General features: G+C 35.6%; 3 protein-coding genes across 5 annotated transcripts; 2 read left to right on the forward strand and 1 right to left on the reverse strand.

Moving 5' to 3' along the window:
* The first annotated feature begins 1,779 nt into the window (after positions 1–1,779).
* Positions 1,780–11,789, forward strand: LOC144467771 (angiotensin-converting enzyme-like). Of its 2 annotated transcripts, none has more exons than XM_078176712.1 (9): positions 1,780–1,849; positions 8,616–8,988; positions 9,089–9,407; positions 9,634–9,858; positions 10,085–10,448; positions 10,526–10,687; positions 10,792–11,046; positions 11,189–11,364; positions 11,489–11,789. In XM_078176712.1, the coding sequence occupies exons 1-9, from the start codon at positions 1,809–1,811 to the stop codon at positions 11,557–11,559; spliced, it is 1,986 nt and encodes a 661-aa protein (XP_078032838.1). In that variant the 5' UTR covers positions 1,780–1,808; the 3' UTR covers positions 11,560–11,789. The 2 variants fall into 2 exon arrangements, with proteins under 2 accessions (XP_078032838.1, XP_078032846.1); XM_078176720.1 differs by lacking the exon at positions 1,780–1,849 and adding an exon at positions 5,611–5,939.
* Positions 11,341–17,323, reverse strand: Gnf1 (germ line transcription factor 1). 2 transcript variants are annotated; one of them, XM_078176699.1, is made up of 16 exons: positions 16,920–17,322; positions 16,655–16,783; positions 16,419–16,571; positions 15,567–15,669; positions 15,104–15,492; positions 14,821–15,000; positions 14,259–14,732; positions 14,021–14,186; positions 13,696–13,911; positions 13,397–13,623; positions 12,986–13,320; positions 12,682–12,900; positions 12,428–12,601; positions 12,267–12,342; positions 12,005–12,184; positions 11,341–11,931 (listed from the first exon to the last, which is right to left on the reverse strand). In XM_078176699.1, the coding sequence occupies exons 1-16, from the start codon at positions 16,926–16,928 to the stop codon at positions 11,800–11,802; spliced, it is 3,162 nt and encodes a 1,053-aa protein (XP_078032825.1). In that variant the 5' UTR covers positions 16,929–17,322; the 3' UTR covers positions 11,341–11,799. The 2 variants fall into 2 exon arrangements, with proteins under 2 accessions (XP_078032825.1, XP_078032817.1); XM_078176691.1 differs by having other exon boundaries at positions 13,397–13,911; positions 16,920–17,323.
* A 317-nt stretch (positions 17,324–17,640) lies between these two features.
* Positions 17,641–24,126, forward strand: LOC144478648 (DNA-directed RNA polymerase III subunit RPC1-like). Its single transcript, XM_078196734.1, has 20 exons — positions 17,641–17,883; positions 18,307–18,442; positions 18,524–18,673; positions 18,751–19,086; positions 19,263–19,595; positions 19,678–19,815; positions 19,890–20,087; positions 20,185–20,421; positions 20,510–20,843; positions 20,906–21,155; positions 21,231–21,460; positions 21,542–21,892; positions 22,036–22,204; positions 22,289–22,628; positions 22,716–22,903; positions 22,974–23,121; positions 23,205–23,357; positions 23,429–23,629; positions 23,712–23,845; positions 23,995–24,126. Exons 1-20 carry the CDS (start codon positions 17,840–17,842, stop codon positions 24,083–24,085), a joined length of 4,161 nt encoding a protein of 1,386 aa, XP_078052860.1. The 5' UTR covers positions 17,641–17,839; the 3' UTR covers positions 24,086–24,126.
* Positions 24,127–24,188: the final 62 nt, after the last annotated feature.

Below are 24,188 nucleotides of genomic sequence, written 5' to 3' on the forward strand. Positions count from 1 at the left end.
GCGTCGTCTCCGGCGAAACCGGCCTTGCACATACCGGATCCATTGTCTACGACAAGGGCTGCTACTTCGTCGTCGCACATGTTGCTGCTTTTTTAGTGTCTCTGAAAAGAAAAATGAAATCGTTCAATACATTTTGTACAACGGGTACAATGTTTGGAAATCTTCGTTCAGGATGTCTCTACTTTGCAATATCTACCGATCGTCTAATAACTTGCATATGGTACTAAAATCTATTTTTACTTCTCTCAATAATTATTCTTTGATATTTTCAACTGAAATAGTCTTTCAAGCTTTCGCGATCATTTCTTTAAACCAATTCGATTTTGTATCAATTTATCTGGCCTTTTGTTAAGAGCTTCCACTATGAAGTTATCTATGAGACGTCGAAAGGAACTACAATATCCGATGTTCAATCTCTCACTGTTCAAAGTTTACTACTCGACCGACGATCTTTCGAATAACTCCTCGCACTGAACTTCAGAAAACGGATCCACGTACTAATTCCTAAATCCTATTTTACCGATCTCCCCTGCAAACACTTTTGGTCACCACAGAGAAACACAGATCACCCGGGCGGATCGAGTGGCTGCACTACACAACGGAGATCTCTCTTCGTATACCTGACGGGAAATCGAGGAGAAAGAGCGGCGTGGAAGGCTTCGTAGAATTTACTAACCGTGGGGGTGAGTTGTGAATCGACGGGCGGCTGAGGCGCGGCTGAGGCTCGAAGGCGTCGCGACGCCAGATATAACATCCGCAGCGTACGCGACGCTACCGAAGATGGGCACGCGGGACGCCTCCAGGGCTGGCCAGCGCCTCTGCCCACGCAAAAGCTTTGCGCGGTGATGTCTGCGGATCCGACACGCTACGAACCAGGAAATCAGTATAGCACAGATGTCGGAATCTCGATAGAGGGTGGACAGCGTACGAATTTGGACGGCCCTGGCCGTCCGAGAACAGCGGTGAGAATTATGCTGCTAGCCTCCCACCGGCACGCCAACCTTACCCAAGTAGAACATAATCTTGGCTAGAATTAGTTTTCGCATCGATCCAAACGGCAAATTTCAATTTCTTCGCTTTTCTCTGACTTGTTGTTTTCGGAGGTACCGTTCGCCATCGTTCGGACGGTTTAAGGGCCGTGGTTAAAGTCTCATAGGTAATTCTGAGGGACGGCACGTGCTCGAATAGATACAAGGCATCGTTTGCGTTTATTCGTGCCCCGTCGTCAGCCTCGCAATGTCAGATCCGTGCGAGCTGCATTGTTGTGGGCGATTCGTTCCGCGAAGGTGCAAAATGTCACGCGATCCCCGCCGTTTACGGCTTTTAAACGTATATTACTCGACATAGGTTTCGTTGCAATTTTCCATCGAAACCGTGCTTTGTTTATTCGTACGTCCAGAATGATTCTCGTGTTAATTTGTTATATTGCATATCGCCTTTTCCGTAATTATTTTGAATTATTTTATTAAACAAAGCATTATAAATTTCTCAGATTTTACGTCCTTGTTATATAAAGTACTTAGTCATCTCGTTTTTAATTTTGTTATTTTGTAATTTTGTAACTTTGTACGTTGTTTGCACAAATTACTTAATTGTTTGTGTATTAAGAAAGTATTTGGTTAACTATATTGGATCAGTGCAATTTTATTTTTATGAAAGCAACTTTTCTGAACGAAAACTTTTTGTTTATATCAAAGTTAACATTCTTTACTTTTTCTGCAAGTTCGTCTGCTTTGAAGGACACTGCAAATAATAGAAAGCACAGTTGTTTATCGTGTTAAATTTGTGACGCCCGTCATTCCGATATCATGTACAAAAATATACGTGTGGGATTACGGCGCATCATTATGTAAGTCGACTGTCTCCCAAATCATTAATTTTCATTTCTAACGAATACTCTCGGACGACGTGAAACAAAATAATTTAATCGAAACGTTACAAATTATTCATCGAGTTACGCGCTAAATTACTACGCCCGTTAAAATGATAATTTCTATTTTCTTGCCATCGCAGTAAATAAAAAACAATATATTTTCCTTCTGTTTAATTTCGAACATATCATACTGCATTGTTGTACCTGCTGTTTTATTTCGCTGCAGTGTCAAGCTTGCTTAACATCATCATAAAGTCGGTTGGATTACATAAAAGAATGAACGTATTTATAGTTCTCCGTGGCTTACAGTTTCGGAACATCGAACAAATAAACTTTCGCATTTGCATTCTTTCGCGAAGAACCGTAGGTGTTCCCTCGATTAATCGTTTTATTACGTAAGCCGAATTATAGATGAAATATTATTTGTCGAATGAATTTTTCAATCGACGTGTTTTGATTTTGTTGTGGAGCACGGCGTTGCACCTGACATAAATATATAGAATAGCAACCTAGTAACATGTTTCAAATGCTAGAATTTATTGTGCAGCTGATTATACATTTCGCCGCGGCTGGCACATGAAGGACACATTTCACTTGCGACTTCAGCATTTAGTACGCGCGACACAAAGGCTACAACTATCGTGGGTATATTTAATTTTACGCCGTTAAGAAATAACCTAAAATACTTTGAATATTTCTCATAAAATAAATATGAATTATCAATTAATATCTCACTATTTTGTAAAATAAACTGTTTACCTACTCGAATGATAATACCACACGTTATCTTTATCGACTGTAGCCAAAAGTGTCCGCCATTCTTTCTTACCGTAATTTTCTCGTAAAATAATTTGATTAACAATTTTTTTCTTCATTAACGTATATTTTGAGTACAAAAAGAAACGCGTATTTTTTTATCGTCTGAGATAGTGTAGACTTCGTCGAACATGTAACCTATTTTCATTACATGATCTCTTATTATTTAACGTGTATATTTTATTATGAATATTTTTGAAACGTTATTGTTGTAAACGTTTCACGATTTTGTTAAGCTTGCGTAATTTATTCAGCTCCGTGCCGCATGAAACTGGTTACGATCAATAAGAAAAAAATACCGGCCCCGTCTTAACAGCAAAAAATATCTCCGGTAAAAAGTCAATTGTACGTAAAAATATACGAATGAATAATCCTTAAGTATCCTTAATTTATTCCGTTTAATAAACGTTTCGACAGCTATTCCACGCAGAAAACTGTCAGTTCTTTTTTACAAAGGAAAAAGAAAACAATTCGTGAAAAGAGTTATCTCAATTTCGAAGGCGCCGGTTATAAAATTTACAAGTCAGAGGTAATCGTCGAAGGCGTTTTTAACAGGTTCTACATCAGCTCGTAGCGTTGTTACTAAAATCAACGCCAACAATAAAAGAAATCCAAAATACCTGAGATCTGCGACTCCGGCAACGTAATAACTTGATTTTGCTTTTTTTCTACGTGGAATTCCACCGAGTTCGTGTTTTTCAATCCCATTGCCCGTGAAACCAAACCTACACGCTTAAAACGGGAATGCGATGTTTCTTATTTCTTCCATAACAATGTTGCAAAATTACGATTCAATAATTCTGTCTTTACTATATATAATAACGTAAAAATATCGAAATCTTTAATACAAGACTATTGATTGTAGTAAAATTATATTGTCATATCATTTTCTGCTAAATCCATATTATTTCTACTAAATAATTAACATATTATAATTTAAAACTATTTTAAAATAATACGTATTACACGGATTTACTTCGGAAAAGCGAAAGAATAATTTGAAAAATGAAATCTTGTCAAGATAGTCCATTAACAAAGAATCGAGTTTGCATTGACATCCGCGCTCTGATAACTAGTGATGTAACAAATACCTAGTGAAGTGAAACACGACATTTTTTAACAATTAATGGCGCTACATTTGCTCGGTATTCTAGCATTGTACAGAACAATGCTCTGTGACATATTATTTCAAACAGCAAATAGTAGACAGACCATTTTATTTTTAATTAATTTTATTTTGAAAATAAAATATGAAATCGAGATGTTTTTAAAATGTTTCTCTTTAAGTATGATTATGATATAATTATAATGTAAATATAATATAATATAATTTAAATGTAATATAAATACAATAATATAATACAGTAATATAAATACTAAATTTGGAATAAAATTCACTTTGTTAAAGCATTTCATACTATGCTTTATTTAACCAAAAAATGACTGACCTAGCAACTGGAAGCAACTTAAAAAGATCATCAATATTATTTATTTACCAAACCAAATCTAAAATTAAATACAAAAATTAATTTTGAATTTCGAACGGACCAATTTCGAAACCGAAATGTGAATGACACGACGACCACCGTTGAAAATACCATTCCGTCCGAACAGTACGGCGCCTAAAATAATTTTGTCTCTGCATTATGCGCAACCGTGGCGTGTAATCACCCTGAAACGCTTCCTAGTAGGCAGACAAACGGTCTCGGCAAGCGAGACAACAGTGTCGTCCAGCGTACAGAACGCGGGCATTTTTATTCAATTCTCGTAAGAAGAGCCCTTGAGGCGACCGCGCCGAGCAGGTCGATGATGCCATAGTCCCGTAGAGTTAAGAACAATACGAAAGCACGCGACGAAAAAGAAACCGGAGGACGTTACGGGTGTACACAACAAGGACACCGGGAGATCCTACGGATCAGGAATGTAAACTGGCCCCGGGAGGGACGCCGGGTGGCGAGATTATTAATGCTAAGCAACCGGGCCATTAATATCACCGAGGGGTAAACGATATATAAAAAGGCGAAAAAGAGAGAAGCTGCGAGAGGCCTTCAGAAGAGCGGACCTTATCTATGTATATTCGGTACGGTATATTTCCTCCAAGGTTCGACAACATTGCTCGGTTTTGGTCGTTCCTTCGACCGTTGCCACCGGAACGTATACCTGAAGACGGGGCTAGCTAAATATTTATTTAAATAAAATACTTTCGTCAGCTTGCAAGTATCATTGTTTTTCTAAATAATCCTCAGCATTTTATTTGTATCCATAAAAATGCTTCATCAAAACTACTTCATTAGATCTCAACTTACAAATAAATTATATACTTTTTATAGATAAATTGAATGCAATTATAATACAATGTTATATGTGAATCTATTTAAAAATAGATTAAATACGTTTTGATTGAATTTCAATTTGCGTTGATTTTAATAAAATCGCAGACGAAATACGGTACAAATCTCTCTTATCCGACTATTTTTGTAATATCGCGACAAGAAGACATTAAATAACAAAACGTTTGTATACTATAGAGAGCCTCGATAAATTGCAAAATAAAGTAAGAACTTTATCAACTTGCGCCACGTCTATTTCCTTAACTTTCGTTTCCATTTAACGGATTACATTATCGAAATCAACGAATTCAAATTACAGCCACGGCGACGTTCTCGCGCGACACGCGTTACAACGAACACGCCAGGTAATTGAAATAAACAGTACACGATCGTTACTCGGTCACGAACATCGGCGGTAGTAAGCCGCCGCCGCGGGTTGTAACACCAAATTGGCGATTTTCCAGTTTCCTTCTTCGTGCAAATTAATTTTCATCGGTAGCCGATAATCGATCACCGCCGAGTTCCGTCAACAGGGTTCACGCCGGCAACAAAACAATTATGTATCGGGAGCCTGTTCCGAAGTTTCCTCCGCGTGTCCGGCCGACGTGTAGCTGACAGTGCCGGGTCTCTGTAGTGGTTAATGTCCAGTTTGTTCGGAGAGCCAGGAAAACACTATTTGAACAGAGGTGGGGACCTTGCATAAAAGTTAGCGTATCTCCCGGGACGAGATCACTCGGAGATCGACCGACAGTCTCGATCGCGCTGTGAACAGATTGGGCCCCCCCTCTGTGAAAGTTAGTCCCCCGATTGACCGTGTGATCGCACGATATCGACGGAGAAACATCGGACGAAAACGAGTTCCAAGTTCCCGATCGTATATCGGCAGCAGTCTTACCAGTTGCCGCGATGATGCTACGACCGTGAGTACAAACAATTGTATGCGAATAAAAAAGGGCATGAACTGTTGTCGAGCGGCACTCAAAGTACACCAGCTGTCACAGTGACAGTCGTGACAGTGATTAGCCAATGATCAGGAAGTACTGTAACGTTTTCTTTAGACGCGGTGTTTCGTAACGTCGACGCTCTCTTTGTCATTACGCTGCTAGAGATCGGTGAACTCTCGTTGAATATCTGCTACGAACACGGTTTCAAATGGTAGGCGTTCTTAACCGATGTTGAAACTAATTAATATGCCAAGGATCGCGGTGATTAGCTCTCGATAGCTTGAAATGTATGCACGATAAAATGCTCTTTGAATCGTGTACGTAAAACATTTGCCTGAGCAATTCTTCGAGCAATATACCACTTTTTTAATTTCGCTTCATTACCTGCTTGATTTATTTAAACTATTTGCGTCTTTAAAATGATCTGTTTTAAACGAACTTTCAGGACGATCTAACGTTCCTTAGCAATTTACAAAAAGTGAAGTACAAACTAATAATAAGAGAATCTACACAGAAACACTTCGAAATAAAACCTATAGTTTTTTAAACGAAGTCGAATTTTTTAATATTATTTCGAAACCTTTATAACAATTTTCAAATCCGGTACTGTACTTCCATATAAATCTTTAGTATCCTTATATTTGTTCCGCTTACCCATTTCTCTGTTTTGTAAATTATTACACAAACGGATTAAGATAAAAGCAGAAATATCGGTATCCGTTTGTTAGAAAGTTTCCTGATATTATTATTGTCAAGTCTGTCGTTGCTTCTGGTAATACGATAATTAGCGGCGTTGCTATACCACTTCCTTGACAAGTCGAAAGATAAATAGCCATTCGCGCTTTTACGATAACGGACTGTACATTTGCGGATGTTTTCGAATGCGTGCCGCGAGCATGAAAATGAAAAATATATTACGAGAATGCGGTGATCTCGTTAAATTATTCGAAACGTGTCCCGAGCGTTCGTACATTCGCTGGAAATTTGATAAAATTTGGCAAATGCGGTCGACGATTGTACGAGGCGATAAGTGGAAATCGAATCTGGCGGCGCGTGTTTCAAATGAAGCGCCGAGCGCGCGGACGCGCGAAAAGAGACAACCGGCTTTTGGTTATTCGGTTTGCGGTTTGTTTCTTCGCGTGTTTGTTGCGCTGATGCGCTGTCTCGCAGAGCGCTATTCAGCCGCGAATCATCGGCCAATCAGAGCACAGCAATCCGCTGCATTCTCTCAATTCAAGAGCCCGGCTGCCCCCGGATATGGTTCTTGAATTGACCGATTACCGTACTGCGCAAGCACTCGCCGCAACCGCTCATCTTATAATTTAACTCTTTCATTGCCATAGGTACGCTGCACACGATAAACGTAGTTTATCAATCGAATACGCAATGGCAATTACACAAGCTTTATACACACAAGCAGCATCGCAGAATAAATGTTCCGACTTTCGTTTTACTTTTCGTTCGTTAATTTGAAATGATCCATTCGTCTGCAGAAAGACAATTATCGGATCCTCTTGCAATTTTTGTTATAGCGCTTTGAATCAACAGCTACATCTGTTTGCAAAGAAAATGTCAAGTAAAAGTGGAAAAAAAGATAATAATAATGTGACAAACAGATAGTAATATCCTTTTCTTGAAAATACATATATAATTACCTAAATTAAATACAAGAAATCAAACGTTAATTTAATTGTTACTTTATTATTAAGTTATAAATTTCTTTGCCACATTAGTTTAAAAAATGAGATACAAAAACTGGCAGTCTGTTACAAATATTTATTAACATAACGATGGCATTATTTACAGACATAATTCGCTAATATTCGAATTTTTAATCACAGAACTTTTCAGAACTTTTATTTTTAATCATTCACCGCCTACTTCCCTGTCTATTTATCTCTAAATAATGCGCTCGCATGCACAATGACGGAAGAGTAGAGTATTCATACGCCTATTGAAACGCTCAAGTCCGTCGCGCTGTGTATAACAAATGTCCTCCAGGCATAAAAACTCAGTTTCGCCATGAGACCTATGATGAAAGTTTCGAAGGACGTTTTTTTAGAAGCCGCTGAACAGCTGAAGCTGTAAATACTTTTCTACGTCGGTGCGCTCGCGCGAAATGCACCGAGAGTATCTCCGCGGAACGCTGCTTCAAACAAATTCTACTTCTGTCGATGCGGTCGCATTGAACGAATGCACCATGAAAAACTTTCGAATCATTGAACCAATGCAGCCGCAATCTGCGATCGACCTCGCAGACGATATGATAGCCTGATTTTATTCACGGTCATACATCAGCGACGAAGGACGGGCGCTATCGTTCGTGAACGCATGGCAATAAAAGGACGCGGGATCGTATGCCAATTAATTAATGTTGCACGATGCAGTTCTTATCTTAGAAAATATTTTATTCGAAAAACGTTTTTATGCTGCTTACTATTTTATTATTTACCTCTAAGTCGTAATAGTTTGTTAGGACGACTGCTGCCGAACACTGATTCGTTCAAAATTAACCCTTTGCACTCGAAGAAATTTTATCTGTAAATAGGGTGCAAAGGGTTATTGCATTATTTGCTCGTTGAACGAAAAATTGTAGAAAATCCTGATTTATAATAAATCTGTGGGTTAATTAATTTCCTCGTTTAATCGCAGACTTCTAGTGGTAGCTTTCGTTACCTTGGCATGGGGAATACCAGCTCCCGAAGACGCCACGGACGCCAAGGACGCCGAGGTGGCAGAAAAGCCCGAGGATCTATTGAAAAGGGCAATCCAGTTCCTCGATAGAGTCGACCAAAGGCAGTCGGAATGCAGCAACAAACAATCGCTCGCGGAATGGAACTACGCGTCCGACCTGACGCCGGAAAATTTAGAGAAGAAGTTGAACATTTCTTCCAAGGCCCAGAAAATTCAGAAGGCCATTTGGAACGATGTGAACGAGTTCGCTTGGCAGAAGCTGGAGGACGAGAATGTTAAGAGGAAATTCGCGAAGCTCAGCGTCCTGGGAACCGCTGCTCTTCCAGAAGATGTAATGAACTTTCTGTATTATAAATACCTCGTGCAATTGTAAAATAATATGAAGAAATTGAAATTAAAATAGAGCTAATAATAATTATTATTGGTTGCAGTCCTACCAAGAGTACGAGAAGATCATCAGCGAGATGGAGAACATATATAGCACCGCGAAAATCTGTGATTACAAGAACAAATCTAAATGTGATCTAGCACTGGAACCGGAGCTTACTGAACGTTTGATGAACAGCCGTGACCCTGAAGAATTGAAGTACATTTGGGTCGAATGGAGGAAGGTAACAGGTGAAAAAGTGAAGCCGCTGTACAAGAAGTACGTCGAGCTGAGCAACATGGCTGCTAGATTGAATAATTTCTCCGATAATGCGGCTTATTGGATGAAGGACTACGAGGCTGATAACTTCCCAGAAGATATCGGTAAATACAGCAAAGTATATGCATGTAACATTAATGAACAAGCTAAGTTTATTTGAATAATCCTAGGTCAGTTATGTGTAAAGAAAAAGAGATTGCAGGCACAATCTCATAGATTGAGATTGTAGAGATTCTCGCTCGGTTTCTTCGTTAAATAAATTCTTAAATTAGGAATTTATGAAGATTATTTGAGCACATGATGAAGTTTCGTAATTTTATGCTGTTTTAGAACAGCTCTGGCAAGAACTAAAACCTTTCTACCTGCAATTGCACGCGTACGTCCGACGAGAACTTCGGAAGAAATATGGCGAGGAGATCGTCTCCAAGGATGGACCTATCCCAGCACATTTATTGGGTAATATGTGGGCACAAACTTGGTCGAACGTCGCGGACTTTACACTCCCGTATCCAGGGAAACAATTGCCAGATGCTACCAAGGCTATGGTTGAACAAGGTTTGTCGATAAATTCGCCATCTTAATAAAATCGAAATTTTACCGAAGCGTACCCAAATATTTTTTTAAAATTATTTACATTGCTACATTCGTTCGTATTGCTTCTTCATTATGTAGTATACTTGACTTATCGATTTAATTAATAAACTCTGTACGAACCCTTCATTATGAGAATAGAAAATAAAAAGATTTACTTTATAAAATGATTACTTGTGTTTCTTTCCAGGATACAATGCAACAAAGATCTTCCGAGTTGCTGAAGACTTCTTCACTTCGATAAATTTGACTGCTATGCCCGACTTATTCTGGGAACGGTCAATTTTAGAAAAGCAGAAGGATCGCGAGATGGTTTGCCATGCGAGCGCTTGGGACTTCTATGACGGCAAAGATTTTCGTATTAAACAGTGCACGAGAATCAACATGGAGGATCTGTTGACGGCCCATCACGAAATGGGACACGTTGAATATTATCTTCAATATAAAAATCAACCGACCGTATTCAAAGAGGGTGCCAATCCAGGATTCCATGAGGCTGTCGGTGATGTTATAGCGCTGAGCGCAGCAACGCCCAGTCATCTGAAAAGTCTCAAGTAAGCAAAACATTTTATATAGCAGATATAATTTTCAATGGCATATACTATATGAGACTACTGTGATTACATTTTAGTTTGTTGAGCGACGACGCAAGTGACAAAGAGGTCAACATTAACAGTCTGTACTTGAAGGGACTCAATAAAATTGTCTTCTTCCCGTTCGCATATATGATGGACAAATGGCGATGGAATGTATTCCAGGGTGAAGCTACATCAGACAATTACAACTGCAACTGGTCAGTGAATGCACATTTAAGAAATTATCAATTTATTCATAAAAAATAATACCTATTATTCGCATTGTGATCCGAAACCGAGAAAATTGTCTTTTAATTGTTAGGTGGGATCTTGCTGAGAGCTTCCAAGGTATCGAGGCACCGGTGGATCGGTCGGAAGATGATTTTGATCCTGGCGCGAAATATCACATAATAGCTGATGTGGAATATATTAAATATTATGTGAGCTCCATTGTGCAATTCCAATTCCATAAAGCACTCTGTATAGAAGCAAAACAATACGATCCGAAGAATCCAGACTCGAAACCACTGCATGAATGTAACATTTACAACAATAAAGCGGCAGGAAACTTGTTGAAGTAAGTATAAGATCTTAAATGTATTTAAGAGATTCTTTAACTCTTCAGCTACTGAATATTTAAAAATTATATCGCATCATGTTTACGCGATGCTAATAGTAATAAATAATAAAAATGTATGGTATTCTTTCTTCGTGAATAGATCAATGTTAGAATTGGGTTCCTCTAAACCGTGGCAAGATGCAATGGAAAAGATCACTGGCCAAAGGAATATGGATATAACTGGACTCTTGGAGTATTTCAAACCATTAACGGATTGGCTCACGGAAGAGAACAAGAAAACTAACGAGTACATTGGTTGGAAACCCAGAGCAAAGCGTATGTATTCTTACGATAGTACAATTTGTTGAGAATTAAAAACAGATTCAATAACAGTAATACATAAAATACAAAAATTACAGTCGATAAGTGCCCAAGTTAATAATCTCCTTACTTGTTTTAGAATGTGTACAAACTAGATCGGAACTTGCAGCTCCTGACACCACTGAAACGGCTGAATCTATTGAGGAGTAGAAACACTTCAGACATTATTCAGCACTATCATTTCAAACAAAACATATTTGTACTTCAGATCACTTGTAGATCAGATCATGATAGTTGAAGGAATAATTTATAATATCATTTCGCGTGCAACGTATGAGTAAAATAAATGAATGATATGAATTTAATGGGAAACAATGAATTTTGAAATATCGATATCATTCCGTTTCGTTCAATAAAAATCACATTCCAACTTCACAGTATATGTTTGTGTTATTTTCCCTTCCCGCGGCCTCTTCCACGTTTACTAGTTGAGGGCTTATCGCTATTCTTCTTTTTCGATGTACTCGTGTCTGTACTTTTACTTTTGGATTCTGCTTTCTTACTAGCGGTGGCCTTCTTCGCCTAGAAGTATATTGTAAATGATAAACAATTATTTGTTGTTAAGTTTAAATAATATTTAATAATGTTGGTTTACCTTGACCATTTTGTTAGATTCTATATCATCATTATCAGAATTCTCTTCTTCGGAGTTTTCATCTTCTAAATAATCATTATCCTCTTTAGTCTGTGTAGTTTTCTTCTTTGTTACACTACTGACTGCGTATGGAAGAAGTGCAGCATTTTTGTTATACGACCTTGTAAATGCTGCCTTAACCTACAACCCAAGCTTGCATTTTATTTTGTTGCTTACATACTTTAATATCATTAAATCAAGTACAATAATAAATAAAACTGACTTTACTATCAATAACTTGCATAGGATCACGATCACCTGGCCATAAAGACGTTTCTATCAAAGAATCTAAATCCTCCCTAATAACACCAAAGAGACAAATATATTAAAAATCGAATTTTCTTACATGCATTCGTATTGTTTTTATGCGTAAATAAAATTAACCTGAGTAGGTGATAATGATTCATAACATCTATTGCTGCGTTTACCCCTTCACTGGCATTAACTACCAATGGTCTAACAATAGCATCCCTGAGAGGTTTCATATAATCCAAAATTATAGCCTCCTTGCTCGCACCGGTAACTAACCGTGTATGCACAGTTATCTCTTGCATTAATCTACAATATAATTAAAACGTTATATAAATGTTACAAAGAGCATACTGTATTAAGGATATGTACACATGTATATTATATACCTATCAAATTTACCAGCTTTCGAGTTACGCCCAAGCCAAGATGGGAAATTAATTTGACCAGCAACATGACCAGACATTACAGTTCCAGGTATCACAGAAGAATAACAGGCTTGCATAGGCAAAAGAGACCAAGATCCATTAGTTCTTATCGATTTTTCAACTATATCTCCTAACGCTAAACTGTCAGAAGCCTCAGCTACTTTTTCTAACAGTTTACTTCTGTATAAAAATAAGACAGTAAATAAATTATAAGATATAATTAATTCGGATTGCATAAAGAGAAAAAATAGTACTGTGAACATACTTTGGTCCATCTGGTGCAACCATTAAATAATTTTCTTGTACAAACAATGCCGCTATATTATAATCGTGGAAAAACAGGTTACTTTTATCATGAATGCTCATATGTTTGTGTTCCTCAGCAGAAAATACTTTTTTCACAACGTCCCAGGGCCCCAATCTCAGATCTTTGTTGATGTGTTTTTTCTCAGTTTTCTCTTGAGTACCAGTTTTTCCCACAAACAAAGATAAATGATTTATTACTTGTCGTATATCGTGATTAGTTGACTCAATTAAGCGATCCAAATCTTCTCCGGATATATTAATGTTTTCTTTGAAACATATACTCTTCATTGCTCCCTGTATAAGAAATAACTTTTAATAAAAGAATATACTATGTAGAATCAAGCTAAAAATTTATAATTAAACGTTTTACCCTAATTTGTTCTAATCTAGGTTTTTGAAACCGGAGATCGAAAACATAATTAGCAAGCGTTCTCATCTTAGGATTATTTCGATCATTACAAATACAAACAACTGGCACTTCGGATGATTTGATTAAACTAATCAGTTCTTGCAAACCACCACGATCTTCATTACCAGCCATACCGTCTACCTCGTCCATTAATAATACATGTTTCGACGTTGGTTTGCATTTAGTATCTATAATATATAACAGGTTAGAATCTTGATTAACATTTATTACCATTCCTATATATTTATGAGCATATGTACCTATAAAATAATCCTTTAATGAAGTATTAGATAGAAGTTCGGATACGCTCTCTTTTAATAGTTTTTTGCTTCTAGTGTCAGATGCATTGAACTCTACAAGATCAAAACCTAATTCTTTACAAACAACTTGAACAGTTGTAGTCTTTCCAATGCCAGGTGCTCCAGATAACAGAGCAGCTTTAAAGTAAGTTCCATCATCATTCTTCGCCCATGGACCTAACACCAATGAAAACATATATCACTATAAAAATATATTACTATTATTACAAGTAAAATTAATCGAAATATAAAGAAAATATGGAATTATTTTAACTTATAAACATACTTGGTTTAGTATGTTTCACTTGGCCATTTCGATTTTTATGCCAATTATTTAACCACGTATATAATTTTTTTGCATTGCTTTTATCTCCCTGTTGTCCCAGAACCTGTTTCATAGTTTTAGGTCTATATTTTTCAACCAACGCCTGCACTGGTACATCCCCATTAATCTGCAAATATATATAACCAAAAGATTTCATGAAGTTCATCTGCTTAATTTACACTTAAATAATAAATCTCACATTCTGTAATGAATCGGTTCTCATTTGTAGATTTTTAGCGTCCTTCACATCTTTTTTATCATCGTGTATCTTCTTAGGTGATGACTTTTTAGGTGGTAACATTTTAGGTGGCGACTTTTTAGGTGGTGGCATTTTAGGTGGCGACATTTTAGGTGGCGACTTTTTAGGCGATGTCTTTCCTGTTTTTTCCTCGACATGTCCTTCTTTTTGCATCTTCTCTATAACATTGTCTCCACTTCCGTTTTTATGAGGCGATTGTAATTTTTCTGACTTTTCTGTTTCTTGATCTGATTCAATTTTTGGTCGTTTAGGTAACGAGGGAGGCGTACTATCAGAATCACTCCTTTTTTCTTTCGTTCTATCTTTTGATTTTGTACGAGACTGTTTTACATCTTGCACATGACCTGATTTTCTTGTTCGAATCAATTCTAAGAGATCATCTTCCGATATCTGTTTTACATTAAAACTGTTTGCCTAAAAGCAAATGTACACATGACATTATAGATCATAAAATTTGTTCATGCAAAGAATTAATAGTTAATGCTTTAAGAATTAATATTACCTTTGATATTTTTGCTGGACCAGGGTCATCGCCAACTACAACATAATCAGTTTTTCTGGAAACTTGATGTAAAACTCGTCCGCCGTACTTTTTAATAAGTTCTTCAGCTTCTTCCCTTTCTAGAGAATCCAAAACACCAGTAATCAAGAAACTTAATCCGGCAAGACAATATTCGGCACCCTAAAATATTAGTATTATCAAACGATTAAGCTACTGCTCAATTAAAAAAAAAAATACCAGGCGAGTTATATAAATCATCATAAATCAATATTCATGCACATACTTCTGGAATTTCTTTTGAACCTGGATTCCTTGCTCCTCCTCTCTGAAGATATTGTTGATACATGGCACTACTCTGTTTCCTTTTTTCACCTCTCTTTTCATATTCATCTGCACCTTCTTCCTTTTTAGGTGACTTTCTCTTTGATTGATCTATTTCCAGTTCATAACCACTTGGTTTTGCTTTGGAAGTATTCTTTGCATGCTTTGATTTACCATTAAGTTTAGAATCACTTATATTAACATTTTTATTACTTAGATCTGTATTCGATTTTTTATGTGTACTGTCCTCTTCAGTTTTATCCTTGTTTTTAGAGGGTATTGTCTTTCCCTCTTCATTTCCACTATTGTTTTTAGGCAAATCATCTTTTTTACATGCATTGTGAATGGAGTCTATAAAAAATGAAAAATGAAGTATATTTTTATACTTCTTTAGAAGTTACTCGTGTCATATTAAATATTAGTACCTTTGTCTGATGTACCTTCCTCTAAATATTTTTGTTCAATATCAGATGTATCTAACTGAATCAAAGTTGCTTCAAAGTCTGCATCATCATGAGTTTTAGCTTCCTATAAAATTAAAACAATTTCTTGTACAAAAACAACGTATTATTGTTGACTCATAGCCCAAGAGTAAAGGCACAGTTGGTTAACCACCGGCAATCATGACCCAAACATATGGATATCATGTGCAACGGACTTAAATGAAGACCCTTCACGGATAAATCACGGAATTGACAACGCAAGACAATAAGAAGCTAGTGCTAATTTAAAAGTTATTTGAGGTGTGCAAATTATGAAACTGTACTCTGAAAAACTACTGAACAAGGGGACTGATTTTGCATGGAATGACTCATACTAATAACTTTTTACTTTGAAATAAGTGTAAAAGTGCCATTTATGAAAAGCAAAGAAATACCTCTGAACAAAGATTAAAAACTATTAAATAACAATTTGAAAAATAAATATTGCACATAAAAAAAACTATTATATGCAAACTTACTTTGCACTTTCACAAAATATAAATAAGAACATATGTAATATTTCAAATTCCCCAATTATATCACTGTTTTTTTAGAAAAAAAATACAGTGATACCTCAACTCTTGCTCTCAAAATTTTCTTCCTCTCTAAGATAGCATTTGTATCAACACCATTTTACTACGCATCCAATCCGCGGCGAATCTTGTCTTAGCATTGAATCGTTAGCCAATCAGAGCAAAGTAATTTCTACTCCCATTCTCGCTAATGGAGCGCGCTGCGGTCAGAGACTCTTTCACAAATTTAGATATCATTATACATTATTGAAATCGTATTCACCTCTTTAGACAATTTTTTTGTTATTTTTGGAGCTTCTTTTCTGTTTATTGGTTTTTTACCAAAAATATCACCAGGAGAAACTACTTTTTTTGCCTTTGCTTCTTCATCTGAACTAATTGAACTCTTTGGATTCTTTCCCAATGTTTTCGCTTTCTATAAAAATACAAAATTTATATAATTATGACATACGAAACCTAAATTTCAAATATAATGTGACAATAAAAACATTTTTGAACCTTGGGTCGTTTCGTAGGAGTTTTAATTTTTTCATCTTCCTCATCGGATGAAATTATTCGTCTTTTCGTCGGCTTTGTTGAAGTAACACTAGAATTAACCTTATTACTTTGGAAATAAGACCGTATATCCTGCAAATATTAGACAAGATCGTTGAATTTGATAAAAATCAAAGTTGAACTATCAGTAAAAATTTTGAATGTATAAACCGCGGTTACTACCTAACCTAACTTGTTAGTGGCATTCGATTACAAGGTATAAACTTACCCTTGGCATGTTTAACGTTCGCAGATACCTGTTAGGATGCTTAAAACAGATCGCCAATATTTTAACAAAGAAATATCAAAATAGAATTATATATTCAGAGATTCCAACTATATGGCACAAACTAACGTAGGCATACTTGACGCGTATTACACAATGATACGTAATGGCAACATCGAACGCGATTTTAAATTTAACAATTGATTGATTCACCAATTGCACGAAGCATATTTGCAACGTGTACTTCGTATAAAATGTAGTACATAATATAAGATACAAAGCAGTTTAATCTCGGGAAACGAGTAACAGGAAAAACTGATAATTTGTATGTGCTTGTATGTATGTTCTCTTGTGACCGCCAATTTTATTTACATAAAGTTTTACGCTCCCATACATACATGAGAGAGGAAGAGGGAGGACCTTTGTCTCCTACGTTTTTAGTTCAATACAGTGATGCCTCACCACATTGAGCCATTCCTACCTCACCAATGCTTCGTTGTATCCTCAACTTCTATATGGTTTTCCTCCTCTTTAAGGAAGCGTTTGCATCCCCACTATTTTACTGCGCATTCAATCGGCAGTGAAACCGGCTTTAGCACTGAATCTTCAGCTAATCAGAACGAAGTAATTTCTAATCCTATTTTCGATAATGGAGCGTGCTGCCACCGATGCGTATTGCTGTACCGTAGCATATTGCCGAATCTACCAACTGTCACATCGAGATGGCAACACAAATGAGGAATAACACGTGCTTGAAGAAGAATTCCCTGAATTCTTTTGATCGTTTGAATAATTTATATAAAAACACCGGTGTATATACTATGATATTTTAAAGGTTAATTATTGTTCATATTGCTTCATTCTTTGATCAAGCAATATCGAATAACATATTATACATCAAAGAATAAAATATAACCTCCACGATGGTGAAAGAACAATTTAGAGAAACAGATGTAGCCCGTAAAATGTACGTATATCATTTTAATGGATTATAGAAAACCCACCTCGAATACTTTGTCTCTTATTTTTTAGCATATATTTTATTGTTAACAAAATAAAGTAAAATTCTCGTAACGTACTATGTACAAAATTTTATAAATTCTTTTATAAAGTTATTTATATGTATCTCCTGAAGACTACCTGTAAAAGATATATTTATGAATTTCTACATCAATAGATATTGCTATCTTTAATGTCATGTTGTTATGCATCTACGTAGTGCATGAGATGGAATAAACACACAGAATGATGAGAGATTTCTATTCATGATTTTCATGTTGTATGATTTTGTAACTTGGAACAACTATCTAAAATTTAATTTGCTTCATTAATATTTATCACTGTCAGTATTTTACATATCGTTTTATGCTATAACTCTTATTCTTATTAGCTCCCATGTATCCTTTGGAGTTGATAGTCGCCACAACATGGAAAGGCAGGCCCATATGCATGTTGTGGCAAAGAATTTATATAATCAGGATGTTGAACATACTCCAGTTCCCTATGGTGTACTTGATAGAAGAATGGTATTGTTAATAATGTATTTCTTGGTTTTTCCTCCAACTGTTCTAATAAACTTATTACTCCTTTATTATTTTAATTTTCAGGGTACTTGTAACAATACAACAAATTGTGTATCGTGCGGCAAAACACTGAATGAATGTATCGGACATTTTGGTTATATTGATTTAGAATTGCCAGTTTTCCATGTTGGTTACTTCAGAGCAATCATTGGCATTCTTCAATCAATTTGCAAAGTAATGTATCAGATTCCACATCTATTTATATTAATTAATGTTAATTCTAACATTAATGATAATCTTTGAATTTATAGAATTGTTCTCACGTTATGTTATCCGAAGCTGATAAAAAACGTTTCCTAGCTAGAGCTTTAAATCCCAATCTAGGATATTTATCTCGTAAAGCTTTACGTAAGCAAATATTAGATAAGGCAAAAAAGACTAACGTTTGTCAAAATTGTGGAGACATTAATGGGACAGTCAAAAAAGCTGGTTTACTTAAAATAGTTCACGAGAAGTATAAAGCAAAAAAGAAAGGAGATACTGTTCTTCAAGAAAAGTTGGCAGAGTATGATAATGTGGTTAAGGATAATAAAGCTTTCGAAGCAGTACTTCAAAGTGGGTTAGTTAATGTCCTAAATCCGTTAGAGGTAAATATGCTCTCATTTTTAAAATACGATCGAGATTGTATTATTATTTAATGTGTTTTTATGAAGTTTATGTTCGCAAATTATAGATTAAACTTAGATCTAATTTTGAAAAATTTAAAGACAATGTTTGCACAAGATCTTTTAGTACAGTACTTGCAACTATATTTTGGTTTCAGGTTCAAAATATTCTGGAAAAGATACCAGAAAGTGACATTCCTTTGCTAATGATGAATCCAGACTGTGCATCACCAAAAGATTTAATATTAACAAGAATTCCAGTGCCGCCGATTTGTATTAGACCCAGTGTTGTATCAGATTTGAAAGCAGGTACAACCGAAGATCACCTAACAATGAAATTATCAGAAATAGTCTTTATCAATGATGTTATTCAAAAACATAGACAGAGTGGAGCCAAGGTACAAATGTACAGTGAAGACTGGGAATTTCTCCAGCTACATTGTGCTCTTTATATAAATAGTGAAATGTCTGGTATACCACTTAACATGCAAGTGAGTTTTATACGAAATGAGAAATTAAATAGATTACTTTATTGACTAACAAAACTACTTATGCTGTATCAAAATATTTTAGCCAAAGAAATCTGGTAGGGGATTAGTTCAGCGATTGAAAGGAAAACAGGGTCGATTTCGTGGTAATTTATCTGGTAAACGTGTTGATTTCTCTAGTCGTACTGTTATTTCACCAGATCCCAATCTCAGAATTGAACAAGTAAGTTTCAACTTACAAATTTCTTTATTATTTTTTGTTCTTAAAGGTAAAACTGAGACCTCGTTCTTCATTAGGTTGGTGTGCCCATCTATGTCGCTAAGATTTTAACATATCCAGAAAAAGTAAATCCATCAAATATAGAATTAATGCGAAAATTAGTAAAAAATGGTCCAGATGTACATCCAGGTGCAAATTTTATACAGCAAGGAAAAACTCAGTTTAAGAAATACTTGAAATATGGTAATCGGCACAAAATTGCTCAAGATTTGCAGGTAACATTGTCTTATAAATGTCTTTCGAATCTTATACAATTTAGAATGTTATAATATATTTTAAATTATCATTAATTGATATTCATCATCATTACAGTATGGTGATATTGTCGAAAGACATCTCAGAGACGACGATGTGGTATTATTTAATCGACAACCATCTTTACATAAATTAAGTATCATGGCACACAAAGCAAAAGTACTACAACATCGGACATTTAGATTCAATGAATGTGTATGCACTCCCTATAATGCCGATTTTGATGGTGATGAAATGAATCTGCATTTACCACAAACTGAAGAAGCAAGAGCAGAAGCTTTGGTTTTAATGGGGGTAGTGTACAATTTTGTTCACATCAGAATTTATTTTGTGCATATATGCAGGAAATCTAATTGTATACACTTTATTTATTTCCTATTAGAACAAATCAAATTTAGTTACACCTCGCAATGGAGAATTACTAATAGCAGCAACACAAGACTTTATCACTGGAGGATATCTTTTAACTCAAAAGGATATGTTTTTAAATAAATCTCAAGCAAGTCAACTAGCTGGTTGTCTTCTAGCAGGAAATGATCTTTCTATGTCCATTGATCTACCTGAACCTGCTATCTTCAAACCAACCATGTTGTGGACAGGAAAACAAATTTTTAGTTTGATTTTAAAACCTAATAACTATTGCAACATTAAAGCTAATTTAAGAACCAAAGGAAGAGCTTACACTAAAAACGATGAATTATGCGTGAACGATTCATGTACGTATAACTTGCTAAATACATACACATTAACACAATAAAAAATAATCCGCAAATTGCAGATGTCATTGTTCGAAATTCAGAATTAATTGCTGGGTCTATGGATAAGTCAACATTGGGTTCAGGATCAAAACAAAATATATTTTATATTCTTCTGCGTGATTGGGGTGAAGATATTGCAACAACTGCTATGTGGCGATTAGCACGAATGGCTAGCTTTTTTCTTATGAATCGTGGCTTTTCTATCGGCATTGGTGATGTTACACCTGGACAGGGGCTGCTTACAGCTAAGCATGAGCTTCTCCATGCAGGGTGAGAATGAATAAAAGAAATTTGTATTAATAACATTGTGTACTGATACTATTAATAAATTATATTCGGATTTAGATACTCTAAATGTACAGAGTACATTCATCAAATGGAAGAAGGTCGTCTTGTATGTCAACCTGGATGTACAGAAGAAGAAACTTTGGAGGCAATGATACTAAAAGAACTTTCGGTAATTCGTGATCATGCTGGTAAAGCATGTTTGAAAGAGCTTCATCCAAGTAACAGTCCATTAGTTATGGCCTTATCCGGCAGCAAGGGCAGTTTCATTAACATTTCACAGATGATTGGTATGTATTAGAATTGTGTTTATAAAAGTCATTCACTTTATTAGTATTTACTGTAACTTAGCTTATTTTCGCGTTAATTAGCTTGTGTAGGACAACAAGCTATTAGTGGTAAAAGAGTACCAAACGGATTTGAAGACAGAGCTCTGCCACATTTCGAGCGACATTCGAAAATTCCCGCAGCTAAAGGTTTCGTTGAAAACTCATTCTACTCTGGCTTAACACCAACGGAATTTTTCTTTCACACAATGGGTGGAAGAGAAGGTCTTGTAGACACGGCAGTTAAAACTGCAGAAACTGGCTACATGCAGCGAAGATTAGTTAAAAGTTTAGAAGATTTGTGCCTTCATTACGATATGACAGTTCGTAACTCAGTCGGAGACATTGTACAAATATTGTATGGCGGAGATGCATTAGATCCCACCTACATGGAAGGTTCGAAACTATTTTTATGTATACCAAGATTACTTTAATGAACGTCCACCTAAATTCTAAATTAGAAAGTTATATTTTAAAATATTTCGTAACAAAACTCAGATATATATATAATTACTTTAATTCTAATTACTTAATAACAGGAAAAGATTGTCCAGTCGATTACGAAAGAATATTGGATCATGTCAGAGCCAAATCACCGTGTAAGAATGAAAAGCCTTTAGATGCTCCTACTATAATAAAAGCTACAAGTGAACTATTGAGCTCCGATGAGTATGAATGCCTCAGTGAAGAGTTCAAACAAGAATTATGGTAAGTATAACGTTATTGTCAAATTTATTATTTGAATGTAGGTATGCTGGAAGAATGTTGTTACATTTCATGCTTCTCTTACAGCACATTTCTAAAAGGTGTAGCGAGGAAAATAGCTCGTCTTCGACACAGTGCTCCACTCAATGTACCTGTAATTTTACAACTCGAGCGACTTACAGTTTCTCAATTGGTAGAATTTATTCACACATGTAAAGAAAAATATATGAGAGCAAAGATTGAACCAGGCACTGCCGTCGGTGCGCTCGCTGCACAAAGTATAGGAGAACCGGGCACACAAATGACCTTAAAAACTTTCCACTTTGCTGGTGTAGCATCTATGAACATTACTCAAGGTGTACCACGTATCAAAGAAATCATTAACGCAAATCCCAAAATAAGCACGCCCATTATTACAGCAGCTTTAGTAAGTTTAATACTTATTATACATTTTTGTATCCAATATGTATTCAAATTGATCTATATTTTTTCTTTTTCTATGTATGTATATTAGGAAATTGATAGTGATCCAGAATATGCTAGGAGAGTAAAAGGTAGAATTGAAAAAACTACCTTGGGAGAAGTAACAGAATATATTGAGGAAGTATATCTACCAGACGATTGTTTTTTGTTGATAAAATTAGACGTTGATAGAATAAAACTGTTGAAGCTGGAAATAGACGTACATTCAATTCGTTATTCGTAAGTACTTAATGCTTAGAAGTCCTATGTGAGCAAGCATTTTTCAAATACATTATATTTGCTTGTTTAGGATCTGCACATCAAAATTACGACTGAATCCAAAAGCAGTAGATGTTAGAGGCGATTCTATTATCACAGTGAGTCCCAGCAGAGTTAAATACAGTTTAAATTCTGCTCTCACTCATCTTAAAGAGACAATTCCGAACATCGTTGTGAAGGTAAGTAAAAAGAATAAATCGACAAAAAAACTTTTTTAAACTTAAAAGATATACATGTCTTATTTCCCTACTACGCATTGCAGGGTTTACCGTCGGTATCTAGAGCTGTCATTCATAATGACGATTCAAGTGGTGAAACGAAATACAAACTATTCGTTGAAGGATACAACATGCGTGAAGTCCTAGCAACTCATGGTGTTTTAGGGAAAAAAACAACATCGAATAATACGATAGAAGTAAATATCAAATAAAACATTTTTAAAATAACATACATAACTGAGGCAGTACACATGATACACTGTCCTAGGTTTTCAAAACTTTGGGCATCGAGGCAGCAAGAGCAACAATAATGACAGAAATTAAATTAGTAATGGAGAACCATGGAATGAGTATCGATCGGCGACATCCAATGCTTGTTGCAGATTTAATGACTAGCCGAGGAGAAGTATTGGGTATTACAAGACAAGGTTTAGCAAAGATGAAAGAGTCTGTCTTAAATTTAGCTTCGGTAAGATATCCATTATGAATATGATTATAGCTTTATGCACTTCAACCTCAAACAGAAAAACTAATAAATATCTGATCACCAGTTCGAGAAAACATCGGATCATCTATTTGACGCAGCTTATTATGGGCAAAAAGATGTAATATGCGGTGTGTCTGAATCAATCATTATGGGCATCCCAATTCCAGTAGGAACAGGAATCTTCAAACTACTTCACAAATATCCTTTTCAAACTCATTTAACTTTTCGAACAGTCTACTTAATTATCGAAAATTTGAAATTTCATTTTTTTTTTATTTTTTCAATTATTACTTAATCTTTAGAGTTACGATTATATTCTTACAGTATTTTCCTTATTATAAAAATACAGCTGATAAGGACGAGCCACAGAAGAGAGACTTGATATTTGATGATCCACAGTACCACAAGAAAATTGCGAAAAGCACGTCTAAAGTGTAAATTAATTGTTATGTAATTTGTAATGAAATATTTAATGTATATAAAAGATAGATGTATTCTAATCGAACGAATAATTTTTATACGTATATAGTAGTTTCTCTTG

This window comes from Augochlora pura, chromosome 1, assembly GCF_028453695.1.
Source record: "Augochlora pura isolate Apur16 chromosome 1, APUR_v2.2.1, whole genome shotgun sequence".
NCBI classification, from domain to species: domain Eukaryota; kingdom Metazoa; phylum Arthropoda; class Insecta; order Hymenoptera; family Halictidae; genus Augochlora; species Augochlora pura.